Genomic DNA, 16,410 nt, shown 5'->3' on the forward strand with positions numbered 1-16,410 from the left:
ACAGCATCACTACTGAGCAGAATTCTTGAATATGACAACAGTAATTGTATTTTAGATCGTTTCACAGTGTCAGGGAGGACGCTGCACTTTCTGTTCCAGTCCATCTCATCCATCATAGCCCAACTTCACTGCTGACTGGTGGCCTTAAAACGCAAAAACTACACAGTCACAGACCTCAAGGGACACAACAATTAGAGGCTTATTCACACTCGAACTGGAGAAACCACATTTATTCCAGCTTGTCACACCCTAAAGCTGGCCCTTAGTGTCTTTGCGTATCAGTGATCAGACATGGATTTGATCTCACAGAACAATCTGATGCCCTCAAAGCTTTAGCAGCTCATGGCGTCAACCTGACTGAGTGACTGACTCAATGAGGCCACTTTTGATTGCTCGATAGATGTTTGAGTGACGACATACTATCCTACACTTTTAGCATCTTGTGCATGTTGCAAGGCTCTGTGGTGTAGTCTGAACAGTGATCTTATCTGCTCTCTAAGCATTTATAATATTTTCTCTTTTCCTAGAAGTATAAATAAATCCTAAAACCGATTTACCAAAACCCTGCTAGCTACAGTACGTTCTACACGTGATGATTCGAGGAGATTGTTCTTGTGATTATACCAATTTGCATTTGGCTTGCAGATGGTTGCATTCTCTCACAAAAAGACTTAATTCTGCTGCCACACAAAGATGTTTAAATGCTGAGCATAAGATGGGAGAGTGGGAGAGTGAGAGGGGTGAGATGCAGCAAGAGGTAATGGTCGAATTTCAACCACATCCGCCCTTAAACCTGGGGCCTCCACTCTTCCTGATGTGCCACAGGCGCAACATTACTGCTGGTATCACTGTACCTTATGAGACTCAATACTTTATTTCATCATGTGCAGACGGAACTTTTATACTAAATTTGTCTGAGGTTTTGTTTTTAAATGTAATGCATGGTACTGAATACTGGGATTTTTCTAAAACACACATCTTCATCTGCACTACTTATAGACAGCTCTAGCAACATAACCTGCAATATTTTATTCAAATTTATCCTACTCTTAATATAATATGTTGAATTGTTGGAGGAGGATTTGAATTGCAATAACTGCTCTGCAGCTACTGTGCACATGATAATAAAAGCCCTTGAACCCTTGAAACACACACAAAAAATGCTGATATTACAAACAGTGGACTGAATGCAAGTCGTCTACATCAACACCTTTGATAATTGGACTGCAGGATTTATTATTCCTCTACAGACTTGACATAACAGGTTTCAACCATGGCTTCAATTCTTTTTGAAAGATCATTCAACAATCACAAATTAACCTACGTCCTCTTTTAAGCTACCAAAGTAACTCCAAATGATGGAAAACATAGAGAGAGCCAGGTGCAAGTTTTCACAAGAGCTAGATAGACCTCTGGTGGTGAATGTGAGTAACAGCGTGCTCTGTAAATCACTGCAGAGTGGTGGTGATTGACAGAGCAGGCAGTGTGTAATTTACAATAAATAGAATAAAAGCAACAATACTGACTTGCTGTTCTCAAATGTGACGAAGCCTAGTGAAACTGGATAGGAATAACAGTTATCAATTCATACTTAAAAGTTGAATTGTTTTATTGAAAATCATTTTTAAAGTTGTTTAAAGGGGATTTTGGGTTAGGATAATGATCCAGATCGCAGGGTTTTTTGTAGCATGTCTTTTGTAGCTTAATTATGAACCTTTCGTGCATTTTGGCAACCTTTGGACCCTTTGTACTTGTTTTGTTTGGCTTTCACTTATTTCATTGTCTGTTTTCTTCCAAAAAGTTCTTATTTATTGCTTCAAGCACAGCAGCATACGCATCCCATAGCATCTGAAACATATTATGTTGTAAAGACATGGGGGGGGGAAAATGAAGCCAACATTATGAGAAAACAACTTTTTATTTGTATTCACATGAAGAGCAACACAGTCACAAAAGCATCTGCAGCATTTTATCCCAGTGCAAAAAACAAAGACGCTCCGATACCTTTGGTGCACGTGTGATTCTCTACTCTCTACAATCCTCCCTTCCAACCGGCCCCGTCACTAAACCTCATACCTGCAGGACTTCAGCAACTCCTGACTCTTAAAGCTTACTGCAACTGACTTCACATGAGACCGCTGTTCTCTAAACAAAACACGATGGAACATAAAAATCCCAGAGCCTCAGTAAAGCTGATTCATTTGTCTGATTGCTGGTGGCTGGGGGAAAACAAGTGACACTTTTTCAAACATGTATATAGAAGGCATCTCTCTAAATTCCATTAACACGCTATGACGGACTATATGGAACAAGTCAATGGCAATACTGTGAATAACCTCTACAGTACCTTTGTCTAGTTTTGAAAGCACAGTTCTATAAGCGTCAGGGTTTAGAGTCAATTCTCTGTACTGTGATCCATTCTGCTATCCCCCACACCTGCCTTTGTTTCACTATTTTCTAGATGGTTTTTTCCCCCCAGTAAGCAGGTCTAACGTGTGCTGGGTTTCCCTCTACCCCCCCGCCTCCTGGCAGCCTGTTCGACCAACCAGTGCGAGTATCTGGTGCGAATACCAAAGTGTACACAGTGCTGAGGTAACACAAGCGGGGATTGGACCACTGTTTGTATTTTAATACAATTTAAATAAAGGAAACAATGTGATAGCCTGAGAACCAAAAACAGAGATGCAAGCCTCACGAAGATGTTAGGGATGCTGGAAACTACTTAATCTACTGTATTTACTCAACGACAGTGATAGTGTGGATGGAGTAAGCAGTGCCACTTTAGATATAGCACAGTGTAAGTATACTTAGCTTAGAACATAAGTTAGGGAAACATGTTAAGACACTCTCAATAAATAGCTAGGATAGGAGCAACAGGACTGGTTAGCATTGGAGTAACTTTAAACCTTCTGTCTTTTCATGGAACAGCTTACTGAACACAGCAGTTTTTCCCAAAATAAATGTCCTTCTATACCCTCTGTGTCTTCAATATACACGTAAGCCCTTAAAACATAAAAATTCAGCAGCAAACTATTCTGCTCGGATGGTCTCAATCGAGAAGTATTTGACCGAGACTCTTCATTAATTCAGTTGGATTTTTCCTTCTCTTTACTCTCTATATATACACACACACTCACACTCACAACACAAAAGCAAATCCCTCAAATGTTAAAAGTCATGATTATCAAAACAGTACAACCAAGGTCGCAGGTTAAAACTCTAGAGTATTTACATTATGAATACAAGTTTACAAACACAACATGAGTCTGTACGATCACTGCAGGCAAAACATAGCTTGTTGTTGAGAGGAAACTGGGAAAATGTTAAGAAGAAGAAAAAAGGAAACGTTGGGCTCCAGTGTTCACTGCCAGCTCTGACCTAAGACACATTGGTTGTTGATTTAGACCTGTGCTGCACACAGCACGCCCTCTACTGCACACAGTGGGAAGGTTTTTCAGTACATTCAATCGACGCCAACACAAGTTTGGTATTCTAATCAATCAATCAACCAATCGTCAAAATCCTGACTAAAACGCTCATCAGTAACGAGAAGCAGCTATTTTGTAACATGGCGACACAAGGTTAGTCAAATTCTAAGAACAATTGTCTAAAAAAATACCGGTGATTTTAACTTCTCATCGCCGAAGAATCCCTGACAGCTGCATTAACATATATCCGACGACTTGAGATAAAGTCCTGGACTGACGGACAGCACGTACAAACAGTCATGTTGACATTCTTCATTCGTCAAGTGGCCTCAGAGTTAGGAGCCTGAGAGCAGGCTGAGCGGAGGAGTGTGGGTGAAGCGTGATTGTCTGCCGTGAGGTTAAGATGAAAGTCATGGAGGGGAGGTTTGGTCGACAGCATCAAGTGTGAGGAGTGTTTGTTTTTCATCCGACAACTTCCTGTCGGACGCACAATCAGAGCCGCCCTGAGCAAATACATCTCACAGTACCACTCTCGGAAAGAATATCATCTTGTCTACCCAGGCAGAGCAAAACCTCGGCTTTGAAACGGTACTCTGGCCTGGATAAAGGGAGTTAAGAGACAAAGTCCTACGATAGTGCAAACACTGTTGTTGCCCCGGCAACATGTTGCATGTCAGCGGGGCGGAGACGTGGTAGCGAGCCGTTATTAGAGCAATTTTTGGAGCATGGACAGGTTTTTCTCCATCCAGCGCTGGTTCAGCCTGATGGTTTCTAGAGCTTCCTGCACGCTCCTCATCTGAGAGCCACGCTCCTTCAGACTGGAAAAGAAACCCTTGACCTGCACAACACAAAACACCGACTTTAGCTCACACGTTAAAAGCATTCTGTAAACAGTTTATAGCTCCCTACAGAAAACAAACACACAAACCCGAAAAGTGTTTTTGTTTTCTTAGCTTATATGTTTTGACTTTGCACTTTTGGTTACAAAGGTACATCACCCATGAGGAATAAAACACATGTAGGGATATTTTATTTGTGTATGCCTGTTGACATGCTGCTGGGACAAAATATGAATCCCAATTTGGCATTAATAACGTAGATCTAACCTAATGTAATTGACTGTGAATTACCCTGTGCCAAAAGTTCATTTGTTAACAGAGCATGACAGTATACTTTATTTATCGTTTTGGTTTATTTTTTTACATTCATTGTCTATTTAATCTCCAATATTAAAAGTGTATTGTTCTTTGAGAGGGTGCACTTGCCTTTTTATGACATAATATTATCATTACATCAGTGGCATACAATTTTTTGACAATACTATAGTTTATAGCAATGAATTCTGGGACATTTTTCCCCAACAAAAGTAGTTCTTGTGACAGGCCTCTAAAAAAGAAAGATATTCAATACCTGATCAAGGTGTGCCTGTGTGGAGAACTGAGAGGTGGCCGACTTGATGATTGACTGGATGGCGAAAGAGCCCAGAGGAAACCTGCAGCCAGACACAGAAACTCTCATGTTGTTTCATCTTTTCGTTTTCATGTGAAATCAGAATGTAGAGTACATTCTGATATAATTGTATGAAGCTGAACGGGAGTACTCACTTCTCTATGAGGCGGTCCCAGTTCTCTTGGATGAAGTCCCAGACAAACAGGTAGCCAGCGAAGCTGTTAGACACAGTGCTGATGACCAGAGGCAGCTCCTGAGTCTGGATGATATCCCCCCGCAGACCGGCCTTCAGAATCCTACACAGACCGAAACACGTGTTCAAAGGCTGTTAGAGAATAAACACACACACTCATTTCCAAACAGCACGAGAACAAAATGCTGGTCAAATCCTTAAACTGGTGTGATACTACAAACGTGATTCAGAACAGACACATCAAGAGAAGAATAAAATTAAAGTTGAGGACAAAGTTTTATCCTCAAATATTTGTGTTTTTTACATGGAATTTTTAACTGTGACCATAGACACCAAGATGAGAAAAACCCTCATAATTGGCATTTGATTTGGTGTGTTTCACTGCATATGTTTTAAGTGTAAGTGAGTTAAACTTCAGAGTGGACTGAAAAGCTATGAACCAAAAACACATTGCTACCCTCTTGCACATAAAGGTTTAAGCCGTGTTCAAAAAAAACAATGAATTTGCTTGATGGGTTTAGAAATCTTCGCTCTTGATCCTGGTCGTGAGAAAACACACACTTACCACGTGATACGCCGTGCGTCCTGAGTGGATGCTAGGCCCCGTAGCATGGATCGCTTCTCCGCATCATAGGTGGCATGTTTGTACAGGGTTAACAAGGCATCCCAATCTTCATCTGATTGCCCAACCACAGTGAATACGACCTGCTGCAGATCGCCTGGGATCCTGCAGAAAATATAAAGATACAAACTTTTTTTAGGTCAAAATTGCACCAACATTTACTTTTGCCTACAACTAAAATGTAAGATACAAATGAACCAAGACACATTTCTTTTCATAGTTAAAGATGTTTTTTCTATCTTAAAAAATATGTTAGGGCGGCTCCTCTCAACCTGCTGTTTCTGTCAACGTGACCCAGAAAAGGAGAAAGATAAGTAGTGTCAGACGTACTGTTGGGTACCACTGGAATTGAGGTAACGTTTGAACAGCTCTTTGGCTTGGTTTATGTAGTTTTCTTCCCCCAGACTGCATGCCGCCCCCAGCAGGGCCGCTCGCAGCTCCTGCTTAGAAACACTCTCCTCCTCTTTCCATGTCTGCTTGTCCATCAGAGAACCGAACTGATTCATGACATAATTCTGTCGTATGGAGAACAGAAGATAATCAGGAATGCATTAGTAAACAGAAACACTTCACCTGACACAACAATAGCTTCCAACTAAAACTCAACGACATGTTAACCTCTTACATAAAGCCGATCCAGATATAAAAATGTGTAATTCCTGTGTAACCTCATTGAGTATTAGTGTGAATTTGGGCTTTTAAGATTCACGCAATATAGATTTTTTTGTACACGATGATAACATAGATAACACATGTCAATCAGGTCTGAGTCAGTGATTCCTAATTTCTTGAGCTTTAAATGGAAGGATTTGAGTAAAGTAAAGGTTGTGTTGGAAAATGTAAGAACTCAAAAATGTCATGTTTTGGTATAAGACGTGGTATTGTCGAGGCAAAATACTTTAAATAAACTTTACGGCCTGTGTGTCACTGAAAATGTAACTACTTCATAAAACACCCATCTAAATCATACTGACAAATTCCCTCAACCTTTTATCCCTAAAATGTATCGTGACCCTTATCTCTGAACCTGTGTTGTGAGTGTGTATGTGAGTGTGTATATGTATGTGTACCTTCATTCGGGGCACAAGATCTTGCTCTTGTCTTTTGTCCAGCAGCTGGTAGAGTACATTGAGCTGCATCAAGGCCTCTGTCACAGGGGTGGTCTCAGTTTCATTGGACATGTAGTGCAACAGGTTGAGGACTTGCTGGAAGGACACACGTCCCAGTCTGTCAATAAAACGGAAAGAAAGAGGAAGGAAAAGTTGGAGAAGAACATATTTTAAAAAATCCGACACATGAATTTCAGATACCTCCTCTACTTAAGGTCCTTGATGTTGCTGAGCACAATAAAGCGTTTCATGTTGTGCTTTATACCTGGAGAGAGCAAACATGTTGTGTATGAGCGAGGCACGGTCCTCGTGTGTAAAGACGCTGAAGTTGCTTTTCAGAGCATCGATAAGAGCAGCCCAGCCCTCGTCTCCGTAGTGGACGATGTAGAAGCCTGTGTTTCTGTAGTTCAGCTTCAGCCACTTTACACTTTCTGCTAGCTTTAGAGTCCCTGAAAACACACACACATGTACAAGTTCGACACAGCACGTAAGAGTATTGAACCCTGAGTTGATGGTGCAGGACTTACCTGACTTGGTCTTCAGATTGAACACCTGTCGGCACTCAGGGGCCACACTGCAGTTGTCAGTCACGTACGTCACTGGAATATTCCACAAGCTAAGAAGAGAGTAAATACAGTTAGAGTTGTGATGGGTTTCTATGATCTTCTGTGTGTTTGGAAAACACAACGCACTTAGAAGTGTGGGTCGCATCATCAGAGGTGAGCAGGAAGTGCTCCTGTGTGAGGGTGACTTCATCTCCCTTGCGGCTAACGGTGACCAACGGGAAGCCTTTCTGTGATGTCCACGAGCTCATCATCTCCGACACATTCAGGTGCTGAGCCGAGACCTCGACCTGCGGACCGGAAGAGAAATCCAGAGTCTGTGCAGTCCAATGCTGTGTGGTTGATAATTGTGTGATCTGAAACTTTGCAGCTGTTTTTCGGAAGATTTGTTGGTACAATTTCCATTTCCATAATCCAAACCCAAAGGCAATACAAACAGATGTAAACAGAAAGTAATTATGTTAATGATGCAGCTCCTGGGCCGTTCTCTGGGATTAAACACTTTGTAATAAAAGTGAATCTAGCTAAAGGGAGCATAATTCAGGCTCGATAACAGTTTACAGAGGGAGGTCACAAACACACACAAACACACACCCGTGTAAGGCTGTTCCAGAGGTCGTTGGTGACGGTGTTTGATCCACTGAACTGCTTTAGGTATTCAATGATACCCTTTCTGAACTGTTGTTCCCCAAGCAGGGAGGCATTTAGCATCAGGAGAATGGATGCACCCTGGAAGACACAAAGCCTCTGTGATCATAGCCAACGCAGTAAGACATTTATAACTCAGTGCGAGTTCCAGTAGAGACGTCTCTACCTCGGGTAAACAACCATCCATATTGAGCACAACCAGAATACAATACCAGGACCAGTGAGTGTTTATAGAAAGTGAAGAAGTTCCTTTTTCACCATTGCTGCTGTTTAGCGTAACAGCCTTCCACTCCACCTCAACTCTTTAAATATGTGGTTTAGGGAAGTCAGATTTACGGCTTTTCTTTGGAAAAGGGAACAGATTTGGGGGGAAATTTGCAATGATATTCTTATTTAGCTGTTCTTGTGTTTGGTAGTCTGAGTCATTTTGTATTTTTCTTCAATTGTGGTGATGTGTTTTTTTTCATTTAAGGATTGTTTTGGTTTTCTCTGTTGTTTATCATGTGCTTCATTATCTGTTCTTTATCTTCTAACATTTTGGCACTGTGTTGCCTTAAAAATGTTTCTAATCCTTATTATTAGATGTGTTTGTTTCTTTGTCTGATGATCCAGAAATACAATCAACCATTAAAAAACACAGCTTTATATGGAACTACATTGGATTTATGAACATTTCTAAAAAGCGTACCTTCTCGTAGGACACAGAGTCAAACATCTCCTCCACCTGCTCCGGCTTGTTAACCTCGGTGGAGATGGCGTGGGAGGAGTTCAGTGCATCTTTGTCCAAGGCTCTGAAGCGTACTGACAGGAACAAATTACCCTGCAAACAAACAGAGTTTTCTGCTGAGGCACACAATGAAGCACACCCCTTTATCTGCTTCCATATTTCTGAGGCAGGTGTGTGAACCTACGATGTCCAGGTTGGGCATCACGGCCTGCAGCGACATGTACTGCATGTACGTGGCAAAGCCTTCGTTCAGCCACAGGTCATTCCACCAGCTCATTGTCACCAAGTTTCCAAACCACTAAATATGCAGCATCAAAGATGGATTAGGGCCTGGCTGTAGCATAATGCACTGCTTCTTTTTACAGACACACAAGTAAATACCTGATGGGCAAGCTCATGCGCTACCACAGATGCAACTACTTGTTTTTCCAGAGGAGAGGAATGCTGGCCCACCAGCAGGCTGGTTTCTCTGAAAGTGATCAGTCCCCAGTTCTCCATGGCTCCTGCCAGGAAGTCAGGGATGGCTACCAAGTCTGAAAAAGGAAATATTTAGGTGTGTGAGGAGGGCAGAAATGAAATGGTGTGTGTAAACCTTTTGTGAAACTACCGGTGTGTACTCACCTAGTTTTTCAAGGGGGTATTTAATTTCAAAGAAGTCGTTGTAGAACGCCAGCAGTTTGGAGGATGTCTCCAGAGCATAATCAGTATGCTCCTTCTTCTCTGGCACAGAGTACACTGACACCTAAACACACAGATAAACATAAACACATCAAGACAGGTAGCAGCAACACACAGAACCTCCCTGAATACTTAAAAGAATACAAATGAGTCACATTTTTATCAGACCTACCAGCGTGTCTGAGACATTTTTACTCATGGGGGTGAAGTTAGCGACGATGAAGGCCACCAGGTAGGTGCTCATGTTGACACTGGTCTTTTTAAACTCATCTTGTACGAGGCCATTTGCAAGCGGCGTGCTTTTAGCCTGAAAAACAAAGCATTAGTACAAGATTAGGAACAACTGTAAAATAACACGTGGTACAATACAATATCCATACATGAGACTAGGCTGCTTGTTTGTGCCCACGCTAAGAGCTTAGAAGACATATGAAAATTCGATAATATTGAACTTTAAATTGAGTCGTTGTGACAAACGTGACATTATTTGTCAGCTGCAGGTTGGAAGCAGAGAATGAAGCTGTGCAAACTGACAAAGATAACACTGTTTTCAGGTCATAAACCACTCAATTTTCCAGGGAACATGCCTCTTTTTATTGGAGTAGGTATATACTGCCAGCCTAATGCTAGTAACCACTGTTATCACACTAAGCCATGTGGTCACTTAGCAACACCGGTCGAGCCCATTGGTAGCTCACTAATTGAAAATCATTCATAATTTGTACATCCAGTTAGCACGCCACATGTATTAGGGGTGTTTAAATACTAGTTACCTTACAGTAAAAAATAACCAGGACTTAATAAATACCAAAGGCATGTTGGAAAGAGTCATGAAGTCTGTGTTCCTGCTGATTTTAATCAGGAAGGTGGCTTTAAAAGCTGGTTCATCAAAGCAAGGAAAGGCCTCCCTCGCTGACAGTGGCTCAAACTGGGTTGCTGCTAAGACCCTGGTGAGAAAATGGGGGAGGAGCACAGTCATGTTTAACCAAAGAAAGAAGGTAAATCATTTAAAAACATCCATGCTTTTGTAGTATCTATCATGAGGTCTGACGATTAAGCTTCTGATACAATCCTCTGCAGCAGATCTTCCAGCTGTTTTTAAATTATTAACAGCGAGCAGAAGATGTGTACCTTTTTTTCCCATCTTTATCCGTGTATGAGCTGTTGTAGAAACCACCGTAGGTGTGTGAGAGGTTTGCAGAGTACTCCAGGGTCAGAACACAGGACTGGCCTGCCTTCAGATCCTCAGAGAACTGAACAGCTATCTGCTGCCTGGGTATGTACTCCAGGACAGTCACAGCTTCAGCCTCTCCTTCACCCAGCTGGAAGAGAGGACGGAGAAGAAAACAACTAGTAGACAACATCTAAATGTTTAAAACTGTTATTTTGTTATTATTATTCAACACTGAGAATGTTTCATTATGAGAACTACCAGACTCACAGACTGCAATTAAACAATAGTTGAAGGAATGAATGCGTGGACACTTGTTGTTGTTGATGGCAGATGATGTGCTCTTTAGTTTTCTTTCACACAGCACAACAAAAGATTGAATAAAATAAAAATGTGCATCAAAATATATAAATGAAAGCGCTTTCAATGACCACACTCTAACTGCACCTTGAAGGTAGCTCTGGTGATGTTGAGTTTAGCGCTGTGCAGCACGATGCGCTTGGTGTTGTGCTGCACAGACATGTGGATGACGGTGCAGCCGGTGAAGGTCATGTTATCAAGGTTAGGGTTCAGGGTGACTTCATAGCTCAGAGGATGAACGCTCTGAGGCAGCCGGTAACCGTTCCATGGAAACGGTTCCCCACTCGAAGATTTGGGGTTGACCGGCACTAAGGGAGTGGTTTGGTTGGTCTTCCGACAACCCGTCTGCGGAGGAATGGAGGGTCAGCAAACAAAGGTTACGACAGAGAGACTAAGAAGGGAAATGATCTGACACAGATATTGTAATGTGCTGAAAGAGGACTAGTGAATATTAGTCTTACCTTGGTAAAGGTGCATCCAGGCAAGAAGTACAGTACCATGGTCATAGAGGCCACGATCACCAGGAATAGCACACATACAACCATGGTGCGGGCTGAGGGTCGTGAACATGACCTGAGACAAAAAAAGTGTAACATTATAACTGTGACTTATAACTGAGCAGTAGTGTTGATGGCAAAGCTGGGGATGGTGGGGATGTGACAAACAGAAGCTATGACCATTAGTTGGACTAATACCCTTTTCTATGCACATTTACCTGAACCTTTAGATGTTTCTTTATCTGGATAATAAAGGATTTTAAGTCTTACTACATTTTCTGAGTAAAACTTGAAGAGACCGATGTAACAGTCGACAGGATCCATCACCTGCAAACATGTCTTAATATCTATCCTTATGGCAGCTTTTGTAGAAAGCCTGATCTTTTCAGAATTGTCTTTAATGCAAATACAATTGCTGTGCTGTCTTTTTTGTGTTGTCTAAGAGCAAGTGGTTCACCCAAACCACCACTGCTGCTTGTTTTATGATTATCGTAAATCTGGGTGAGAGATGAAGTCATGGAAAAACCAAACATGTTTTATTGAGCCCACAGAGGTGACACACTGTGTGACTATGTGTATAACTTCCATATATATTTATTGGCTCAGGAAAAGCCATCTCAAAATGTGCTTCCCAAAAATATTTGTCTGGTCTTTGAGAGCATTACCTTGGAGGAGGCTGTCTGGTGTAAGGGGAAGAGCTGGGTCTGTTCGCAGAGCTGCGGTTCATGAAGGACATGCCCAGCAGACGGGCTGAGGACTCACAGTCCTCCTCATCCTCGTCCATATCATTCTCTCCCAGCCCTCGCACAAGCAGCCGTGAGCTACGAGGTTCGTACACCACATCATCTGGGTCAAGAGCAGGAAACGTCTGCAGAGAGCAGGGACAGTACACTCTGTTATTCTCGAGCTTAGCCGTGCTGTGTTTCCCATTTATAGTTAATAACTCAATTGTATTCACAGGGAAATTAATAAGCACAGGGTAGTGTGTGTAGGTGGTGAGGAGGAGAGTGAGGGCAGACAGGAATAATGGAAAATAATAAGTGTCTGTCCACAAAATCAGGGCAGAAATGATGCAGAAATAAACATCTTGAACATAAAGGGAACCGCATTTATGATCGGGTTTGTTATGTGACTGACAAAGAGGGAGGGGTGGGGACTGAGTAACACACTTAAAGGGATAGTCCGACAAAAATTGACCCCAGGGTCTTTTTCTGCATGAAAACTGATCAAGTAAGCCCTCCAGAGAGTTTGTTTCGTTCATCAACCAGTATTGAGCTTGCCCGGGAGCAACGCTAATAGCCAAAATGGCTTACAGTGCATTCGATCGAAGTAGTTACCAGAACGCTTCCAAAATGGCATTTTTTAACCACTAATATTGCTCGAAATAGCACCAAACCTCGGCAGTAGCATGACTAGGGTCCCTACACATAAAACGGAGCACCAACAACGTAGTTTGCGAACCCGAAGCTTATTAAAAAGAAATGTTTTACAAGACTCACCAACTGCCCCCCATTCCAGTACCTCTCCAAAGAAAGTCCCCACAAGTCGATTATCGAATGCACCGAGGTTCAGTTCAAGGACGAATGTTTTGGAATGTAAAATTCCATGGAAATTCATATCTAGTTAGTGTTGACACGGAAATGAAAGGAGTTGCCTGTAACTTACATGCAACTCCTTTCATTGGAATTATACATTCCAAAACATGGAATGGAACTTGATCAGTTTTCACGCCGAAAAAGACCCTGGGGTCAATTTTCACCGGACTATCCCTTTAAAGTCTATAATGAAGCTTTTTGACACAGTATGTCTATACTGACATAAGCTACATTTGGAAAATAGGTCATTTAGTTCTGAACAGGAGACAGCTGGATCTTCATGCTACAATGAAGTTTCTTATAGCAATTTTGAAAGATACACTGAACTCAAAGTGTGCAAATTAGCAGGATAACACGGTTTGCCACAAGTGTAGGCCGACCTTGAAGTAGCTGGTTCTAATTGATATTGCCTTGATCTTTTCACATCATCAGATTTAACGAGAAAAACACTTGTGAGAATGAGTGTTGCAAATAAGCATTATAAGATATGCAAATTATTGAGCCAGAAAGGTCTTTAAAACAAAGACATGTATGGCATGAGATGATGTGAATATACCGGAAACGCAGTGGAGTCTTTGGCCAAGTCCACAACATCAGGCTCTTCTTCGAACATGCTGTTCTCAATCATGTTCCTTGGAAGATTAGCTCGGTCTGCAACACAAAGGACAAAAGAGGAAATGAGAAAAGTGGAAGAATAGAAGAATTATATACATTGACACATTCACACTTTACCGTATGTTAAAATATTTGCTGTAATTGTTGGAGTTTGATAGTTTACCACAGAACAGTTGTGGAAAAATACAATTTTGTTATTGTCAACCAATATGCAGGCAACAAGAAGCCACTAACTGGTTTCTTTAGTTTCCTGTTAGTAAACCTTCTTCAGCATTTCCTGGTATCTGAGCCAAACTAAAATGGTAAGAAAGTACTGGTTTTAGACAAAATGTCTAAGCTGAATTTTCTTTAGATCCACATTGTAATGAACTAAAATAAGAAAACATTCACAAAGTATATAAAAATAAAAAAAGAAGGAAAAAGCTAACACAAAGTCATGTCACTAAATCCTGCATTACAAACTCACTAGTGCCTAAAGCATCATGTCTGGTATAACGCCTTGTCTTACAAAAACCTTGTGATTTTCTGGCAGCCGGGTTCGCCCCTCAATTTCTGGAACAATCAGAAGCATGTTCAACTTCCTAATTTAATAATATCAAAAGTAGAAAAAAACCCTAAGCAATTCAGTTCTCCTATTTGCCCATTTTACCACAATGAGTTTACATTCTCAGTTTGGTAGGAGGGGGAAGCACAGGGAGACTCTGAACACTTACTGAATTCCTCTTACAGAAACAATCGCCCCAAACAAACGTGAAGTTTGGCTCCCCGAACACAAGACAAGCGGCCAGAAATCCATGAGAAGAATTTAGTTCCTTGTCTGTCCTATACAGTGTTTCTGATAACACTGTACGGGCTGTCACAGAGTCCCTGTCTGGACCACAGTGCTGTGGTATGAATGCCTATTTATAAGCTAAGAGCTAAGTAATGTGTAATGTGCGACGAGGATAATAACTTGATTAATAATCATTGTCTACTTCTAAATGTTGGGATATTGTAATGAAAGTTATTTCATATTAGCAAGATGACATACTCAGATGAGAGAGGAAGATGATGTAATAGTTATCTTTAAGAATGAGCACAACAAACAACTACTGCCCTTCCATAAAGCCTGTTCAAGCTCTGCAAACACAGCAGCAGGGCATGTTCATCTGCTGACTGCGCACTTCCTGTTTACCTCAAAGCATTAATCAACCCTTTGTGTTTTGCATTAAGCGAGTCCAACTTGTGACAGAAATAAAGATGAATATATGTCTGAGTTTGATAGGTGCGTCCACTCATTTAGTAGGAGGTAGTAGACAAGACATGAGGCAGACTACTGAGCCACAGTATGGTTATCAGTTTGTTGGTTATCAAAATTGTGCACTAAGGAAGCATCTGCTTCTGTTTTCTCATCATTATCTGATCAAAATGTGATTATGAAACGTGACTGCCGGCTATTATTTATAACACCCAGCCAAGCACACACAGGAAGAGAAAACAGGAAGTTTTATTGCTGTGATTTTGTGAGTGCTTACAGGTTGAGACCAACCTTGAACGATATACAGCCTCAAAGGAGAATATAATGTGTGCACTGGGCTTTTTGTTTGCTTTCATAAAGCCTCGGACACTCTGGGACCATAGCAGAGGTTATAAAAACAGCCTGCTGCCTGAGCTGAGCATGACTTATCTCCCCACACCAAGACAAAACACAGATATCATCAAACCAACAGGCTCAAAACTGGGCAAACAGCTCTGCTGTGTTTTAACAGTCAACTTGGGTATTAACAGAGGCATACCATGTTTCTGCAAAGACAGTCATTGTTACGCTGTGAGAACAAGTATTATTTCCTGTTGTCTGTTAAATAAAGTCACACTTTAACATTGATAAACAACAAGGTTCATACACAGCCCATCCTGTCAGTTCTTACACTTATGTGCGTTAACAGACTCACACTGTCTGAGACTCCATCAAATGTGAAATCTCCGAAATCTCAAGGTTTAGCTGGTTAGAAGTCAAATGCCCCCACTCAACATGTCCTCGGGTGAATGTCACTCTCAGTGATCTCTATGCTAATATCCCGTTAGTTATTAGCTGGCCTGTTAGCTCGCTGCTATTGTACTGACATGTTTCCTCCTTACCTGAACTGTTACTGTCAAATGGATCCATGGCCGTTTATCTTAAACAGCTCCTTTCCTCCCAAACAAGAAATCACGCAGCTCGACAGACGTGATTTTTTTTTCCTGGTTGGCCGCAACCCACCGCAGCCTGTCCTCTCTCACGTTAGCTACGTAGAAGCTAGCTTGTAACTAGTCAACTTCTGACAACTGAAACTGACTGAAAGACATTCAGGTAGCTAACGTTAGCTCGTATCCATAACTTTATCGCCTAGAGCTGTTTAGTAGACTTAATTATGATTGCTGGCCCTACGCTTTCAATATGTAAACAAATATTACCCTAACATGCTCCGTACTTTAACGAATGAGCAAATGACACTTTCCGTCCTCCTCCCCGACCAGTTGTTGACAATCTCCCATCGAATCACAATGCTGACATCTTATTGGATGATGTGATTGGAGGGGGCGGGGCCAGGGGCATAAGAGACACAAGCACGCCATCATGCAGATTTTACTATACATGAGGAGGTCGAATTTCTTTAAATTATTTAGGTCAATCCTAACCTGCACATGTTAGACTCTAACCCTGCCCAACCCCTCTAACATTTTAACCTCAACCCTAAAACCAAGTCCTAACCCAACGGCACATTATCTGCCATCT

The 16,410-nt window shown here is 41.6% G+C and overlaps 1 protein-coding gene across 1 annotated transcript; it reads right to left on the reverse strand.

Annotated features, from left to right (window-relative positions):
* Nucleotides 1-1,899: 1,899 nt before the first annotated feature.
* Nucleotides 1,900-16,142, reverse strand: lnpep (leucyl/cystinyl aminopeptidase). The gene is made up of 22 exons (XM_063897892.1): nt 15,774-16,142; nt 13,597-13,691; nt 12,111-12,313; nt 11,410-11,521; nt 11,036-11,293; nt 10,549-10,739; nt 10,226-10,364; nt 9,590-9,724; nt 9,361-9,481; nt 9,121-9,272; nt 8,924-9,037; nt 8,701-8,832; nt 7,959-8,093; nt 7,494-7,654; nt 7,329-7,417; nt 7,067-7,250; nt 6,763-6,919; nt 6,023-6,207; nt 5,636-5,797; nt 5,033-5,173; nt 4,839-4,920; nt 1,900-4,266 (listed from the first exon to the last, which is right to left on the reverse strand). Exons 1-22 carry the CDS (start codon nt 15,799-15,801, stop codon nt 4,135-4,137), a joined length of 3,108 nt encoding a protein of 1,035 aa, XP_063753962.1. The 5' UTR covers nt 15,802-16,142; the 3' UTR covers nt 1,900-4,134.
* Nucleotides 16,143-16,410: the final 268 nt, after the last annotated feature.

The sequence above is a fragment of the Eleginops maclovinus genome, chromosome 12 (genome assembly GCF_036324505.1).
Source record: "Eleginops maclovinus isolate JMC-PN-2008 ecotype Puerto Natales chromosome 12, JC_Emac_rtc_rv5, whole genome shotgun sequence".
In the NCBI taxonomy this organism is placed as follows: Eukaryota; Metazoa; Chordata; class Actinopteri; order Perciformes; family Eleginopidae; genus Eleginops; species Eleginops maclovinus.

Coding starts and splice junctions, on each gene's coding strand:
- lnpep (XM_063897892.1), bottom strand. CDS start 15,801: ATGGATCCATTTGACAGTAACAGTTCAG. Junction 7,655..7,958: donor TCTGGAACAGCCTTACACGG/GTGTGTGTTTGT, acceptor TCCGGTCCGCAG/GTCGAGGTCTCGGCTCAGCA. Junction 4,267..4,838: donor CACAGGCACACCTTGATCAG/GTATTGAATATC, acceptor TGTGTTGTGCAG/GTCAAGGGTTTCTTTTCCAG.